We start from the raw sequence: 16,463 nt of genomic DNA on the forward strand, positions 1-16,463 counted from the left end.
ACAATTCTAGAACCTTAAGAAATGGGACATCTAAGCCTGCGTGGAGATAAAATCACGGTAGATACTTTAGAAAGTTGCTGGAAGGAAGATGATGAGTGGGATGCTGTGATACCTGTGTGTAACAGGTACAGAAAGGATACTGGGTAACTATATACTTAAAGCAACAACGGAAAAAACCTTGTAGTCAAATCCCATATTCTTGCTGAGAGGTTTCATTTGTTATACAGGATTCACGAAGAGAGGATTCAAGGCTTGATTTGGGGGGTAGGGGTTACTGGTGCTGCGTCATTACTTACCAATGGATCTGGTGACAGACGCTGCCCTGCACAGGGTGTTCGGTGTACCTGTGTGGGCATGGAACATGGTAGTAGCTGGAAAATTGACTAAACTATATAGCAATAGTTAACTAAATATAGGATATGCCATCTTTGTCCCTTTGTGATTCACCATGAACTTGTCTGCAGCAGGCTTTAGACCTCTCCTAATGGTTGTAAATTGAATGTAACTTGAAACACCACGTGGATATTCTGGAGCTACAGGGTTTATTAGTGTGTAAGTAACAGTTTTGCATACTAATGTCTGTGATGCACTATCTAATATAATCAAAAAGGAAATGTCTGATTATGCCCTCTCTGACTTTAAGCCGTCAGGGTCTTAGTGTCCTAAGATTAGTCAGCTTACGGGATCAGAAGTGAACCTGTAGACTTCCTGAAGATGGGCAAAATAGCCAGTTGTTTAGCTGCTGTGAGATTTGGGACTGTTAATCTCTCAGTGCAGCGCTGCTCTCAAGGACAGGGTTTATTTGCCAAACATAGTGCAGGCTGCACCTCGATTGCATCATCACATGGGGCTAAATATTAAGTGCTACTGATTGAATTCATTATAAGTGGATAAATCAGTGGAGTACCTGTTTGCACACTGCCAATTTCAGTGCTGGAAAGCTTGACATGTCTGTTTTTCTTCACAGACTTATTTTGTTGTAATGCCTATGTGCCTTCTTCCAGGGAAGAGTCTTAATGCTGCTCAGGTGTTTTCTATGCGGTTGCTCTCTTGATTCCAAATTGGTTTGGGCCTTGCTATCTCCCTTTTAATACTTGTGTGGCTTTCCCCTTGAATCAGTATTGGCTTTTGAACACTCATCTTGAACAAACCCCAGCATCCCTGGATGGAAGTCATGTATTCTTATTTAAGGCAAGAAAATACAATTTCTCTTTGGAAACTTAAGAGCTGTTTGAACTCTTGCTGGTGGAAAACTGAAAGTGCTGTGAAGACAGTCTGTATGGCCACAGTACTCTCAAGGGAGAAAGGAAAATTTGAACCTTGGTGGTTTAACCACTTTACAAATCTTCCTTTTAAAAAACTGGACCTGAAAACACCTAAATTAATCTCTAGCATGTGTTCAGAGATCTACCTTTTGAAAGGCTGTATGATTCTCTCTACAATGTCATGCTCAGCCCCAGTAGACAAGTTGTGTAGTTTCTAACGAGAGCTTTGTGCCGTTACTGCTGTGGATTTGAAGTTTCCTGTCTGCCTTCCGCAGGGAAGTCACAACGGGCCATCCTCACCTGCAGCGCTGGCCCCAGCAGCACTGCTACCCCAGCACACGCCTCTGGGGTTACTGCAACACCACTGTCTGGAAGACACCAGAGGAAGCACCTCCTTTGTCCTAAGGAGTCATCAACATTGTGTTCCAGAGTATCTTCTAGCTCAGGAATTTACCTGAAGAGTGAAATTAATAACTTTTGGTCACTTTCTTGCCACTTTGTTGCCACAAAAGTATTTTGGTAGTACAGGAAGGTGGGAGAAATTGCAATGTTGCTTCTCAGAATGCTTCCTCTAATGTAGTTCTACATTGCTATTCATAGCAGTTCAGTTTTGTCTCACAGATCTTACGTAAAGTGTCTTTCTTGTGTTTCCAATCTTGATAACCCAACTCCCCAGGACATCAAATGTCTGCCTCTCTTGGAAAGAGGGCCCCTTATAATACTGATTTTTTTTTTGCAGAGGCCGAAAGGAAGACAAGTTGTTGTTGGGATCATCTACATGGGAATGGTACAAAAACCAGAACTTTGCTCCCAAGATTTTTATTGTAGTGCTTTGGCTATAAGATCATCCTTCCCTTTTTGCAGAGAAGGTCAAGAGAAATTAAGTTGTTCTTTTCCCCATACCTCTTGCAGCTGAACCTTGTAGGATTTATTTCTTCACTTAAATAAGACACCATTGGAGACAGGGTTCCCTGTTTCACTTCACCCTTAACAGAAAGCATCTTTCTGAGTGGACCGTACTTATCCCCTGTGCAAAGCTTCATTTGTCTTGTTTCCTTCCCACACAGCAACCTGTCAAGATGGCACAGCCTTTGCAGTACAACTCCTAAGAGCAGCTCCCTGTTGCACATGGACTAACCGTTGTAGAGATAGATTGTATTGTCCAAGACCATGATGAATTCTTTAAGGTTGCCATAAAGCATTGCTTCAGCCTTACCGAGTAGACGGTGTTGTTCCAGAGCACTATTAGTAGAAGAGGGGATTAGTGTGTCTTTAAGTGAATGGTGCCAATGGGAACGGCACGTCGGCAGGGCAGCTGCAAGCTCGGCCTGAAACACGACCACCCTTGAAACCCTACCTCTACTCCACTGACCCATGCAGGCTGACTTCATACTGTTGACTGACCATATGGGTTGCGTCAATCCCTGAAATGTAACTGCTTCTTGGCAGCAGGGCAGATCCTGCCTGTATGACTGATAACGTGCTACTTGAAGCAGGGGAAAAATTGTATTTACACATCTTTTCCGTAGCTGACCACGGAGGGCTGAACTCAGTGGGTCCCTCTTGTGCCTGTGTCCCAGGTTACCCAAGTGGAAAGTGTTCGCTTTCCTTGTTGTGCTAAATGAAGGTCTGGGGGAGGGGTGTGTGTGTCCAAATAGCTATAAAAAATGAAAACGTGAGATGACATTTCCCACAGATGCTTCCCAACAGAGCCTGTTTTCTGTGGGGTCGGAGAATCCTTCCCCAACTAGGATTTCCCTGCAAAACACTCTTCCACACGTTAAACTCTTTCAAAGTTTTTTTGCAGGCTAATCCCCTCTGCGATAGATGAAGCTGGGTCCCAATGGCTCATTTAGTCTAGCTTTATCCCTTGCACTCCCATCTGTCTGCCCGGCAGAGCTTCACCTCGTGCCCTTTCCTCTAAAACGCCCCACGAGTTGGAGCTGCCTGGCGCAAGGGGAGGCTGTGCTGAGGTGCCTGGAAAGCATTTCCCAAAAACCAACTTCTCTTCTTTTGCGAAGTCCCTGCCATCACTACGAGCCACAGCGGGAGAAAGGAGGTGACCTTTTTCCTTTTTTGTGCCGGGTGAAAGTCACTCTCTGGCAGGAGTGCAGAGTGGTGCGGACCCCCACGTGTGGCTGGAGCTCGCTGCGATAATCTGGTTGTTTTCCCCCCTCTCCTTTCCCCTCCTGGCGCTGCGACGGGCTTATCTGGGCGCCTGAGTTATGTTAAGTAGCGGGTGCATGCCTGCTCTCTGTTCTCCTCGCTGCTTTTGCTCCTTAGATTTCAATTCCAAACATGGTTATCCATTTGGGGTCTCTCTCCTTTCTGCTGCCAAGTGATACACATTCCACACTCAACACCAGCTCCCTCCGCTACTCTCTCACAGTCGCTATTTCCAGTTGCTGGAGGGCTGGTGAGAGAGGCAGTGCAACGAGATCTCTGTCCTGTCTGAGAGTTTTCCAGCTAATGGCCTCTACTCTTTCTTCGACTGAGCTCTTTTGGCCTCATATTTGCCAGCTCTGTTTCTCACTGGCGTGGCTAAGGAAGCGTCCAGCTGCCGGTTTGTGAGCCACGAAGAGGAAAAACAAGGCCTTTTGGGGCATGAAAACGTTTGGCGGCACTTATAACATGTCTCTCTGAAGCGCGCTGCTGCGGGACCGGCCGGTGCTCAAGAGGAGGAGGAACAACAACAGCAGCTACCCAGCAGCTCTGGTTTCAGACCTCTGCAGCACCCTTTGTGTATGACAATTCGTTTTGAGCGCAGGACGGCTGGGGAGGGTGGGGAGTGGGGAAGGATGAGCGCAAGCAGCCTCTCTTGGGACCAGGCTGTTCTCCAGCCTCCGGTGTGTGATGCCTGGAAGGAGGTTATGGAGGGAGCAGCCTACCAGCTGGCCAGCTGCATCGTCCTCCTGGGTTACATGGGGGGAAGTGGTATCTTTGGGTCCCTCTACATCTTTGGCCTCCTGGCCCCGGGCTACTTCTGCTATGCTCTGTGGGGCTGGCTGAGTGCCTGTGGGCTGGATATCTTCATCTGGAACGTGCTGCTGGTCCTCATCTGCTTGCTTCAGCTGGCTCACCTGGCTTACCGGCTCCGCAGAGACACCATCCCGGAAGAGTTTGACCTCCTCTACAAGACCATGTACCTGCCCTTGCAGGTGCCCCTGGATGTCTACAAAGAAATCGTGAAGTGCTGTGAAGAGCAAGTCCAGTCGCTAGTCAGAGACCAGAATTACGCAGTGGAGGGCAAGACGCCCATCGATCGCCTATCGTTGCTGCTGTCTGGCAGGTAAAGGCTCTCCTGTTTCCGAACAGACTCTGACAGCAAAGCACCGTGGCTCACTGTTGTATTTTCACCCTCTGTAGAAACTAGGGTGAGGATTGTTTCCTTCCTCTGAAAGGGCTTTGAGATATGCATCCGTTTGTTGAGGAGGGAGGTAATTTGCTTTTGGGGAATGTTTGTGTTTTCTTTTGTTTTTCTAAATTAGAATATTTCAGGGAACGGTTTGCAGAATCAAGCTATGTGCAGTGAAGCGGCCAACCTTCCCTTGCTGTGATACTGTTGGGAAATCCTTACCTCTTTCTCTGTCATGTTAAAGTGATCTTATTTCTGATGGGAGCAGACTGGCTGTGAGAGAGTGTTTCTCAAGGCAGGAGGGCAGTGTGGCTGGACCTGTGGTCTCTGGGGGTACCAGACACACCTCTGAGTGATCAGCTGTGCACTGAGTATGCCGAGTCCTCAGTTCACCTGCTCCCCCTGGCCAGCAGCATTCAGGGAGAGGTCCCAGCCCTGTTCCCAACACCTCAACCCTCAGGGCTCTGAAATTTTTCACTTTGAGGGTCACTTCATCAAAAGAGAGAATGCTCTCCTGTGGTAGATCCCACCTCATGAGGCCTCTTTCTTTCCCTGTGCTGTCATGATGTTCCTTCCTCTGGACCACCACGGAGGGAGGACCTCAGGGATCTCTAGATAGTCGCATTGGGGATTTGATTACTGAGTGAACTGTGCTGATGAAATGCTGGCATTTGTTGACCTGAGATCCTGTGGCATACCTTTATGAGCATACCTCAATGATTTGCAAAATCCAAATGCATACAAATAGTAATGATATTGGTTTCCCAGCCAGGCACTTGGTATGGATGTCAAGTGAGAGTGGGAAAGGAAGGAGATCTGTAAATGGGAGCAGTGCTGAGCTGTAGGAGGTGTGTGTCTCAAGGATTTTCCTTTGGGAAGACAAACCCAGCATCACCTGGGGCCCATGTTTTACTGCGGTGGTCCACCCTCTGTGGTGGGGTGAGGGGGTGTGTAAAGAAGAAGGGCTGTCCTTCCTTTTTTTGGTGTTTGACCCTTTTCTAGAATGTGTTAAGATCATACTGGGACCACTGACCAGTGCTGAATGTCAAAGCACTGGGAGGAAATTGGGAACATGTATTTCCATTAGATGTCTTTCCCCTTACCAAACGTCTGTGCTGAGCAGCTTGCTTTGAAGCTTACCGTATCTGCAGATAATGTAAGTGGGGAAGAGTCTGTGCTGTCTTGCCCTGCACTGGATAATCTGATGCTGCTCCGTGGGCATGAAAGTGCTGCAACAGACAGTAAGCCAGTGTTGGTGGGGTAGTTGTTCTGCTCTCTTTTGCAGTGGGAAGTGTGTGTCATGGCTGGTATAGGATGCTCTATGGAGATGGGATTTGATTTGCATTTCCTGGTACCCACTCTATTGCCTTGTGAGGTCCTTGCCGTCCCAGCAAAGCATTGCTACTGTTATGGTGTCCCCTCTTACACTGAACAAGAACAAGACAAGGAGGGGCTTGGAAATGCAGAATGTGCCTCGATCAGGAAACCTGCCCTGCGATCCCTGATCCTTCCAGGCAGCACTCCCAGCCGACTGGAAGTCAATAGTGAACTGAGCCTTGTAACTCCTGAAAGCCAGAATTGCCTTTGTGCGTTGTACAACAGGGGAATGTGGTGACATGGAGGCAAGAGGCCCCACATCTGGTGGTGCAGAGCTATGAACAGAGCTCCAGAGTGCCCTGCCATTGCCCCAGGCCTGTGCAGCTGTCCTTCTCTGTTCCCACAGCCAAGCTGGGTGCAAGTTTGACCTTGACATTGGTAGGCAATCATAGCAAAAGTAGGGGGAAAGGATACTTTGAAGGCACGGAGGCCAAGGGAGATTGAATGGTAATGTGTAGCAAACTATGAGCTCGCAGTGTGATATGTCAGGAATGATGGCCAGTGTGATTTTGGGGGGTTCTAGGTGTAACAGCTTCCCAGCATCGAGGCAAGGAATGCCCTCATGTAACTCTGACGGGAAGAAGATGCAAGTACAAAGAGCCACAGACTGGCTTAGAAGTACCTGAAAAGCAGCAGCAGCCTTGTGGGCTGGGAAGTCCTGGTTTAGGACCAAGGATTGCACCTGTGAGGGCTGCCTTTGTAGCAGGAAACAGAAAACAGATGGAGTATGGGGAAGTGGCAGCAAATATTGTTTCCCACAAAGGGGGGACAGCCTCATAGACTGGAGCATTTGCAGCTGTCCCGGCGAGCGTATGAGACATGTGTGAGATGGGGAGAAGCCCCTTCCTCCCTGTTGGGACCAGCTGCCTGCATGTTGTGTGAGCTGACCAGGTTCATTTGACGTATATTTTGTGGCCTAAGTCTGTGCACCTCACCTGTCCTCTCTGCAGGATCCGAGTGAGCCAGGACGGACAGTTCCTTCACTATGTCTTTCCGTACCAGTTTCTGGACTCTCCAGAATGGGAGTCGCTGCGACCCTCCGAGGAAGGAACTTTCCAGGTAACCCCACATGGCCCTGCAGCAGCCCAACCTTGCTCCTTGCCCCTTCATTGCGTGCCTGAGAAGGGAGCGAAGTGGGCTCTTTACGCCATTCAAAGCTAATTGGGAATACTCTCCTGCCCTTCCTTGTGGTTTAGCCAGCACAGGATGGTGCGATCAACTGTGTTATCTTTTTTTCCTACTTTCCTCTGAAGACCTCAGCGTGTGCTCCTACTATCAGTTGATAGCAGGGAGGGTGGAGCATGGTGCTCCTTCCAGCTTAGCAGGGAGATGAGGTATCAGATTGCTGGCTCTCTTCCATCACAGCATTCCCTAGTACCTGTATTGATGCATTTGCCCTGCACACTGCTAGTAGGGCACATCGTGCCAGCATCAGGGTGGCAGCCATGGCAATATGCAGCAGTGATGTAAATCCATAAATATCCTGTTCCTCACAGAAGTTTCTGATGGTGATGTGTTTAGGGTGGAGAAGCAGAAAGGATGATTCACACCCGAATATGGTTCTTTCTGAGCAAAAGAATCCCCTGTTGAGAGGCCAGACCAATTTTTACTTGCAGCAACTGAAAGGATTTTGCTCTTGCTGTCAACACCCCACAGTATCTGTTTGGGTTTCCTTCTGGAGGAGATTACTTAAGCCCACATCTCTCTGTCTTTAACTCACATCCCAGGACAGGCTGATCCCTGTCAGGATGTCAGTCTAGAATATGTCAGTTAGGGCATATGAGGAGGGATTTTTGCATGGGACAATCATGACAGAATGATGATGCTTTCTCATGAGGGCAGCTACATTCAGACTTGGTTAAACCAGGACAGCTCTTTGAATCTGCTTTCCTCAGGTCTGAATTTGGCCCGTGTACTGTGTGAATGGGTCATGGTGGTCGCTTCTGAAAGCTACGCCATGGCAGGTGATTATGGGTTGCAAGAGGCACGGTTGCAGGAGATGGCTGACCATGTCACTGTGTCACAGGGCTACAGCTCATAAGCAGAAACAGGGATGTCAGGCCAAGATAACAGAGTAGACGAGGGAAACAACAGCATGGCAGTACTAGGGGTGGGGGTATCTCATGTTTCGCACAGGGCTTCAACCCAGCAGCAGATTGCTGCTAGCTCCAGGATTGTATTCACCTAAGAGTCATGACTGAAATCTGTCCTGCTGCTCCGGTTAGGAGGCAGGTTTTCTTATTACCTCTCGCTTAATCCCTCACAAGAAGCAGAGGCTTTCAATTGCTGTGCCAGAAATTGGTTAGGAAAATGAGATTCTGGTCATTTCAGTTTCTGTATGACTGTTCTTCTCGCTCACCTCGGCCTGGGAAAGTTCTCGGGTTTTATCTCTATATTTCTTTCATAAGGCAGCTGCTTGCATGGCAGTGGCATTAAATATCAAACCCAAGGACACACACATGCAGCCAAGCCGTATTCAGCTTCCCAGTGGCCCTCTGCCATGGTGGCTGGCCAAGGAGACCCCTGGATCTAGAGTGAAAGGGAGCCCCCGGGATATTTTGGCTCCAGCACTTGTTCACATGCCAGTGTCTCCATTACACTCGGATGTTCTTCTTTGGCCCAAGGCAGTTTGACCCTTCTTGTGTTTCTTACCCCTTTTTATTATTCTTAAATTTATATATTACAATATACACTTATGCATTGTATATTTTTTTTATTATTAATATCCTGTTCTTACAGCTAGGGATAAAAATGGCTCCATTTGCATTGGCAAAACCCAAAGCAAACCGAAATGTTCTCTAAAATCAACCCAATAAAACCTTGAGTGAGTTCCCTATCTACGTACAAACGCAGTAAACCCTTTTATTTCCTCTCTCACTGAGCTGTGCCGTGCATCCTTCGAGGCCATTCAACCCTACAGGACACAGCAGAGCTGGCAAGATGGGATGTCCCTCTGGTGTAGGGTGGCAAGGAAAGCCTTCCAGGTGGCCCTTCCCATACCCAGGAGCTTCTTGAAGCAGGAGGTGTGTGACCCAGCGGCAGGACAGGGCGGTAGCCTGCTGCAGGGCTACCCACTGGTGACTTGGTCCAGCTGGGCACACAGCAACATCTCCCTCCATAATGTTTCTATAGAGGGATAAGGCCATCTGTGCTATGTTGCTCATTTCAGCTACGTCACTTGGGTGTCAACAGGGAGCATCATCTGAAAGCGAGAGGGTGAAATGTAGCTGGTCATGTGGCTAGGTTAAGGAAGGTCATGCCACTAATGGCATAGGAAAATCTGGTCTCTGGCTCCTTGGGGAGAGGAAGCAGAGGCAGGTAAGGATTTATCTGATCGTTTGGCTTGGGGAACCTGGCTCTCCATCCCTGCTGTCTCCAAGGAGAGCAGGCGTCAAAGGGACTGGGTCCTTCACTGAAGAGGAGCACGCAGCCCCAAGGTGGGTGACCCCTGACCGTGCAGTGGGGCTTACTCTGCTCCCTCCCTGCCCTACAGGTCACACTGACGGCTGAGACTGATTGCAGCTTCATCACCTGGCCAAGGAAGAAGCTGTATCTTCTCCTGAGGAAGGACCGCTATGTTGCCCGGCTCTTCTCCTCCCACTTGGGCTATGACATCTCGGAGAAGCTCTACTCCCTCAATGAGAAGCTCTTCGCTAAGTTCGGCCTTCGCTTCGATATCCGCTTGCCCAGCCTCTACCACGTCCTTGGGCCGGCCTCCTCTGAGGGGGAGCCGGAGGACTGTGAGGAGCTGACACCTGCCTCTGGCCAGGCTAGTGCCTCTGAGCCTCCACCGCAGCCACCGCCGCCACCGGCTCCGCGCCTCCGGGCATCCCGTCCCGACAGTGACCTGCTGGGTGAGGACTCCACCAGTCTTGTCTTGGAAGATTTTGCTGAGTTGCCGGGGTCTTTTATGGACTATGTGAGCGAAGGGGAGTATATGAAGTGAGGGCACTCCTGGCATGGGCACGCCTCACCCTGTGTGGGACCCCTGCGTAAGTACCCGCTTGTGGAAGCAAGTCCTTCCTGCGCTGCAACTGCCCAGGCAGAGCAGTGGCCCCCAGCTTCTCACTCTAGTTTGCCATGGGTTTGCTTCTCTGCAGCTTTTTTTTTTTTTTTGCCTGCTGCCCCAAAGAATCCTGGGAAGAGGGCTTCCTCTGTGTGATTTTTTCTTAAGGAGAAGCAGCAGGGTGAAGGCTTGACTCCAGGCACCAGTTGCACTGTGGGGTGGAAGGGCCAATAACCTGGCTGTAGGAAGCTCTTCCCTGCCCTGTCCTCTCTCCATCCCTCAGGGGAGGCAGAGAAACTGAAATGGTGTCCAGGCTGGCAGGTGGTACACAAGTGTCTGCAGAGACACCACAGGGCTTGACCTGGCTCACCATGAGGTAGAGCTGTGCCTGGAGATACTACAGTATTGAGCTGAGGAAGATGTTTGCAGGTGAGAGAGCAGACAACCCAGGAGATGCTGTCACGGGTAGAAGCAGCTTCAGGCTTTACAGCGGATTGATAGCCAGGAGTTGCTGTATACCCTGCAAGTGCTCAGTCTGGGCAGGGGGAGAAAGCTCAGAGTCCTTCGTCCCCCTGCCCAGCACAGTTCATCCCAGCACTTGCTGTGTCCTCCTTGTTTCTGCTGAGCTTCGGCTCAGCCAGATCAGTAAGGTATGCAGACTGCACTGCGTGGCACAGCTCTTGCCTCCAGTCACCCTGGCTGGGTTGATGGGCTACATGTTGTTTTAACGTGCCCCAAACTCTGCTTTTGGGTGAGTGGGAATCAGATGCTTTCTTTCAAAATGCCAACTCCTTACTCTGCAAGGGAAAAATTCCCAGGCCTGGTCGATATTGGGGCAGAGGAGCAATGCAGGAAAACAGAAATAGATGGGAGGGTGGCTTGTGCTTGAAATTCAGATTCAAGTGGCCAAGAGAGAAATTCCAGAGTGAGCTACTTTTAGCCAACCGCTGCACACCAGCTGCTGCACACCAGCTGCCGACCCCGAAATGTGCATTCCTGCTTCCACCCCATAATAGCTGCTTTCTGGCATCCAGCTGCCAGACACCAAGCCTGGGACTGGGATTTCTGTCCTAGAAGCAACCACTGCATGTGTCCCGGTTGAGTCTGCGTGACAGGGAGGAAGTTGCAGGGCTGGGCTGCAGCTGGGGAGACCGTCTTCCAGCAGGCATCCTCAAACATGATGCACCATCACACCCTGGTCTTCCCTGAGCCCTCTTGGGTCTACTGTTGTGCTGCAAATGCTCAGGTTGTGGACTCAGGGGCAGGGAGCATGAAGCAGGACACACTGACTCTTGGCACAAGCTCTGGCAAGTCTGCAGTAATCTTCCCTACCTTGCAGTACTTGTGTACAAGCCTCACCACTGTGATGGCAAAGGGACCATCCCTCTTAGGTGCTCTATATGAAAAGGCTGTCTGGGTCAGACAGCACTTGCTATTTGTAGTAGGTCTCTGGTGGAAGCGGTGTTTTTCACTGGTTTATGCATTTGCTGTTCCTAGTGTTTCAGCACAGTGGAACTGGAAGATATTCCTGTTTTGTACAGTTCTGCTTTGAGTTAAGTGTCTGTTGCTGTACTGCTTCCATGCCTCCAGACTTAAAATCTGGGATATGGAGAAACTGAAGGAACAAGTGTATTTTGTTTGAAGCAGATAAAAAGTCAGCAGGAGTTTTGCTTTTCTTTTTTTTTTTTTTAATGGAGGCAGAGAAAAAAACATCATTTTTTTTTCTAGCTTAGTAGTCCTAGGAATGTGAAGTCCCTGGTTCTGCTGGTAGCCTGCTGGAGATATGAATTTGCAGCTTTTTCGGTCCTTATGTGGAGAGGCAGGAACACGGAATCCCTTATGAGACAGCCATCCTCCTAACTGTCAGGCATGTCTCTTGAATAGATGCAATCAAAAATGAATGCAGTTAGTGTTGTAAACGTGGCAAAGTCACATTGTCTATGCTTTGCTTGTATAGTCATTGGCAGAAGTCTCCTGGTTGACCAAACTCAATAAAATCAGAATTTCAAATGAAATTATAAGAGGAAGGAGACAAGGGGCACCGTAGCTTTTTTTCACTAGTTTCCACCCATTTTTGGTAGTGAGTCAATACTGTGAACATACACGCAAGAGGTGTGTGTGTATGTGTGTGTTGGGCAAAGCTTGTGCTACACAGCCCAAAATTATTCTTTCTTTCACACAATCCTTTTAAAACACGTTGGAAGCTTTTGTCTTTCTAGATCTTGTGAATGAGGCAGTATCAAGGTGCACTGATACTTGTAGTAGAGACCTGCAGTAAAAGCCAAAATGTTTCAGAGGCTGATATTAGCAGTGGGAGAGGAGGAGGATCTTCCTTGTCTGTCAGTCTGGAGACAATAGCCAGTGTGGTATTTTAATTTCTAAGGTACTTAGACAAGGAAGTCTAAGTCTGGTTATGTGTGTCCATAACAGTGGAACGAGCACTTCCTGTTTACTCTGCTCACCATGTGGGTATCCTAATCACTTCATGTCCCAGCAGCACAACAGCAATTGTCACATCTGGACAATATGCCACAGAAACCTCAGCGCCTAACCACAAAAACTAGTGATACGGAGGGGCTGCAGTTTTCCCTTCTGGCCAGGCACTTGTCACAGCTCAGCAGATAATCTGAGCAGGTCTGCCACGGCCCAGGGAAAGCACTTTCATAACTTTTTCCTTAGAAGTGGTGAAAACATCCATCGTAAACAGGGATATTCCCTGCAGTGTCATTGGTTGAAGTAAGTGATAGCTGTGGTCCCAGCGATCGGAGCTCCCCTGGGGCTTTCCCCAGGTCTGTGCTCTCATCTGCTTCCCCAGCAACTTCCAACCTGGGTAATCACCTTCCACCTCTCTAAATTCCCTGTGCCAAACTGCTTCTATGGATCATGTTCCTTTTCATTTTCTGTCACTGCAACGGCCACCTTGCTATGCCACAGTGCAGGAGGGCAATTCTTGAATGCCCAAAGTCCCGCAAAGATCATGCAGCACAAAATATTCCTGGGACGTATATTGGCCTACTATTCTAATCATCTAGTTCCTTGAAAGACCTTCTCATCTGCTTATGAGCAAGACAGACTGTGATATCCCGCTGATAAGCACATACTTTCTCTCAGGAGGAGAGATATTTCAATAACTTACAGGCTGCCTGTTTAAAAGAGGCAGCTTCAAAGGTTCTGTTCAAAACTTCTTCCAACAGCGCACTGCTGTATAGCTTAATGCTTCATAGCAAACTAAGCTTTATTCCTTGCATGAAAATTCAAACAGCCAAAAGCCACCTGCTTTATCCCCGTTTTCATATTGCATTTGCTCTAGTTCATTGCTATCAAGCGCTTGCAAGATGTGGGGCTGCTGGTACTTAGTTTTGTACAGTTAGATCTGGGGGCTGGCTTTCTATCTGATGGGTGAGGCAGATGGATGGATGCTTGGCGGCCTGTAGCTTAGTATCTAAGTTAGTAGGAATTGGTTTATACCCGCTTTGAGAGCAAAATCAAAGGAGCTGTAGGCTTTTAACTGATATTACAGAAGGTGCTTTGGAGGGATTTGGTTTTGCTGCCTCAGGATGGGTGGGTAACCCCATTTTCTGATTTATCACATGTTGAAGAATTACATAGTTTTGCATGCTAATTTAGGAGGGGAGGGGAGAAGGAGAGCTAGTGATGGGCTCCATGAAGTTTGTCTCTTGGAAAAGTTTGGAAGTAAGAATTATTCCTGTGATAATAATGGTGCTCTCTTTCTTTCTATCTCTTCCCCTCTCTCATTTTCCTCCCCCTCTCCTCCCCTGCTTTCCTTCTGCAGCCTCTGAAAACCTTCTCCGGAGTTACCCCGATGCTCTCTGCAAAGGACGAGCCCCTCTGGCTCCCACTCACACCCCCGAACTCTAGGGAACAACAGGCTGGTTTGATCCTGAAGCCCCTCCAAGGGAGCATCTGCTCACATGGGTTTCTGACCAGAGAGACACTCTTTAGCAAGCACTGAGACGTCTGCCTGCAGACATGTACACTCGGGAGCACGTGAAGCACACGCGTGAGACTGTGGTGTGACACTCCAGCACCTCCCACCCCACGGTTGTTCACCAGAGCTGTCTGCCCCAGTGTTCTTCCCTGGTTTGTTTTCTAGTCCTGCCTCTCTGAGCTGTGGCAGCAGCTCTGATAACAAGGTACACCGATATCGCTGCAAGCGATACCAGCCTGCTCGCAGAATCTGTGTTCCCTTTGATTTAATGATTCCCATTAAAGTCAGAGATGAAACTACTGGTGTTTGAGGATTTGGAGAGGGAAATAACACCGTTTGAAAGGTTTGAGATGATCTCAAGGCAGGGGAAAGGACAGGGGAAAATGGGCTGCCTGATGGCTTTGGTAATAAGCTTGTAATGTGGGCTGCCTGATGGTTTTGGTAATGGGGTTGCAATGGAGAGCATGATAGGGAGATTTGATATCATGCACCTCACTGGGCATCCACTGGACTAAGACCAGAAATTCCTTTTCCAGGGGTTAGGATTTCTCATGTATGAAAAGCTCCGCTTCTCAAAGAAGTCACTCACTTCTGGTGAAAGGTCGGTTGTTTGAGTTGATTCATATGGAATATGAAAGGGGAGGAATTGGGACTGGGGGCAGGTGCAGGCAAGAAGGACAGCCTGAAACCTTTTTCTTTGTTTTTTTTGTGCTCAGCGGGGGATGACCTCAGGGTGCACATGCTGAGGGAAGAAATGAATGAGTACAAAACATGTCTGGGGAGAGCAGACACTGGTAGGAAGAAGTGCAATATCTTAGATGAAAATAGCGTGGAGATGGAAGGCCTCTTCCCAGTTCAGCTGCAAAAGGCTTTGCCGGCAAGCTTCCCCAGCCATTTCCTCTGTCAGGGAATCAGAGATGGCAGTACCGGTACAGGAATCCTCTGTCCCACAGAGCGTGGGTGGTGAGGGTAGGAGCCTCTCCATGGCAGACATCCAGGGCAGTGAGGAGCGTCAGTCCCTCCCATCAGCACGCACAGGGCAGGGTGCTCTTCAGTGCCTCTTGGCACAGACATGCAGGGGCACGGCCATTCTGTGTGCAGGCCTGGCTTTGTGTCAGCCTGGGGCTGGTGGAGGCCGCCGTACCTGCCTTGTGCCGCTCACACAGGGGCTGTGGCCCAGAGACTGGTTTGGCATGTCTCGCAAGTCTCAGCTGGGTGAGATCTGTGCCCTCGGGATCTGACACTCTTGCTGAGGTCCAGAGAGGCCTCTGAAGTGGTGGGTATGTGGAATCCATGGTGTACACCGCTGCTTGCCTTTGCTGTCACCCCAGGGCAGGAGAACGGGGCTGCATTAGGCCTGGGGATCATCCTGCTAATGGTCGTCACCATGTTTTATGGCTGCATTCTTGTTTCAGCCTGACTTCATCGCCCTTCACAGCTAGGAAATGTCTCCAGCAAATAAATAGGAATGTTGCTGAGGGTCCCTTTTGCAAAGGAACAGAAATGCACAATGAAACTGTGTCTGTTGTGGTGCTTTATACACCTCCCTGAAGCAGTGGGCTGGGTTGGGCTGAATTAAACACCACCCTTCACAGGTGCCTGCTGAGGTTATATTCCAGTCTTCAATAGCAAGCTCCCTGGAAACTCTTCAGTCATGGCACCAACTAACCCGGATCTCTGTCAGGTTGTCAGAGCCCAGCTCTAACTCTGTCCTGAATGTATGCTGGAGATGGGGTTTGTTAGCTGGCCTTCCAAACAGCCATGTGCCATGGCCCAAAACCTTGGATGTGAGCTGAAAGCAGGAGCTAAGTCTGCAGTGACCCTGCCTAGTGAAGCAGGAGTGACAGCTTTTGCCAAATGACTGAGGCTTCCTCAAAACAGAAATGCCTTTAGCATGTCACTCCTGACCATAGTGTTCCTGGTGCACTTCTGTATCACCCGGTGAAGCCAGTCCAGGGAACCAGAGAAAATAGTCTACAGAAGATGTGGTTTGTGGGCAGAAGTGATGTAAGATTTGTCTTCTCTTTCATTTGCATATGCCTCAAGGTGGTGGAAAAGGCATGGATGGGTAAGGGCTGTTTCTATGTATGTGTTCCTCATATTGTAATCTTCCTCCAGATCTTCCCAGACCCTGGCTACTTTTCGAGGTCTGAAGGGCTGTGCTGAGTTCCTGGGACTAATTTGTGCTAGGTGGCCCTCTTGCTATGATGCTCCATTCTCCTCCTATTACCTTCTATTCTGGGCAGTTCAAAGCACTGCAAAATTCGATGCTCTGGTGTCTGTTTCACGTGAGCTTGAAAGAGAACAAACCAACAGCCAGAAGAGCTGCTCCAGTCCTGTTATGGGAAGGAGATTCATTCTGATTATTTAGCAGGAGCACTAACATGAAAGCAATAGGGTCTCACTCTGAAAATGTCTTGTCGATAGGCCTACAATGAGTTTTCCATTGGAGTGTTGGCTAAGAATGACTCCTTCCCATAGCCAAACCTGAACCACACAGTTTCCTCTTGA

At 49.0% G+C, this 16,463-nt stretch overlaps 1 protein-coding gene across 2 annotated transcripts; it reads left to right on the forward strand.

The window, feature by feature from the left end:
• The first annotated feature begins 3,617 nt into the window (after positions 1-3,617).
• Positions 3,618-14,251, forward strand: POPDC2 (popeye domain cAMP effector 2). 2 transcript variants are annotated; one of them, XM_010298139.2, is made up of 4 exons: positions 3,618-4,554; positions 6,948-7,056; positions 9,491-9,851; positions 13,797-14,251. In XM_010298139.2, exons 1-4 carry the CDS (start codon positions 4,010-4,012, stop codon positions 13,880-13,882), a joined length of 1,101 nt encoding a protein of 366 aa, XP_010296441.2. In that variant the 5' UTR covers positions 3,618-4,009; the 3' UTR covers positions 13,883-14,251. The 2 variants fall into 2 exon arrangements, with proteins under 2 accessions (XP_010296441.2, XP_075621097.1); XM_075764982.1 differs by having other exon boundaries at positions 3,662-4,554; positions 9,491-9,989.
• The last annotated feature ends 2,212 nt before the right edge of the window (positions 14,252-16,463 follow it).

The sequence above is a fragment of the Balearica regulorum genome, chromosome 1 (assembly GCF_011004875.1).
Source record: "Balearica regulorum gibbericeps isolate bBalReg1 chromosome 1, bBalReg1.pri, whole genome shotgun sequence".
Taxonomy (NCBI): domain Eukaryota; kingdom Metazoa; phylum Chordata; class Aves; order Gruiformes; family Gruidae; genus Balearica; species Balearica regulorum.

Excerpts from the sequence above, each read along its gene's own strand:
- POPDC2 (XM_075764982.1), top strand. The coding sequence starts at position 4,010 with ATGACAATTCGTTTTGAGCGCAGGACGGCTGGGGAGGGTGGGGAGTGG. Across the intron at positions 4,555-6,947 it reads TCGTTGCTGCTGTCTGGCAG|GATCCGAGTGAGCCAGGACG; the intron begins GTAAAGGCTCTC and ends TCCTCTCTGCAG. Across the intron at positions 7,057-9,490 it reads CCGAGGAAGGAACTTTCCAG|GTCACACTGACGGCTGAGAC; the intron begins GTAACCCCACAT and ends CCTGCCCTACAG.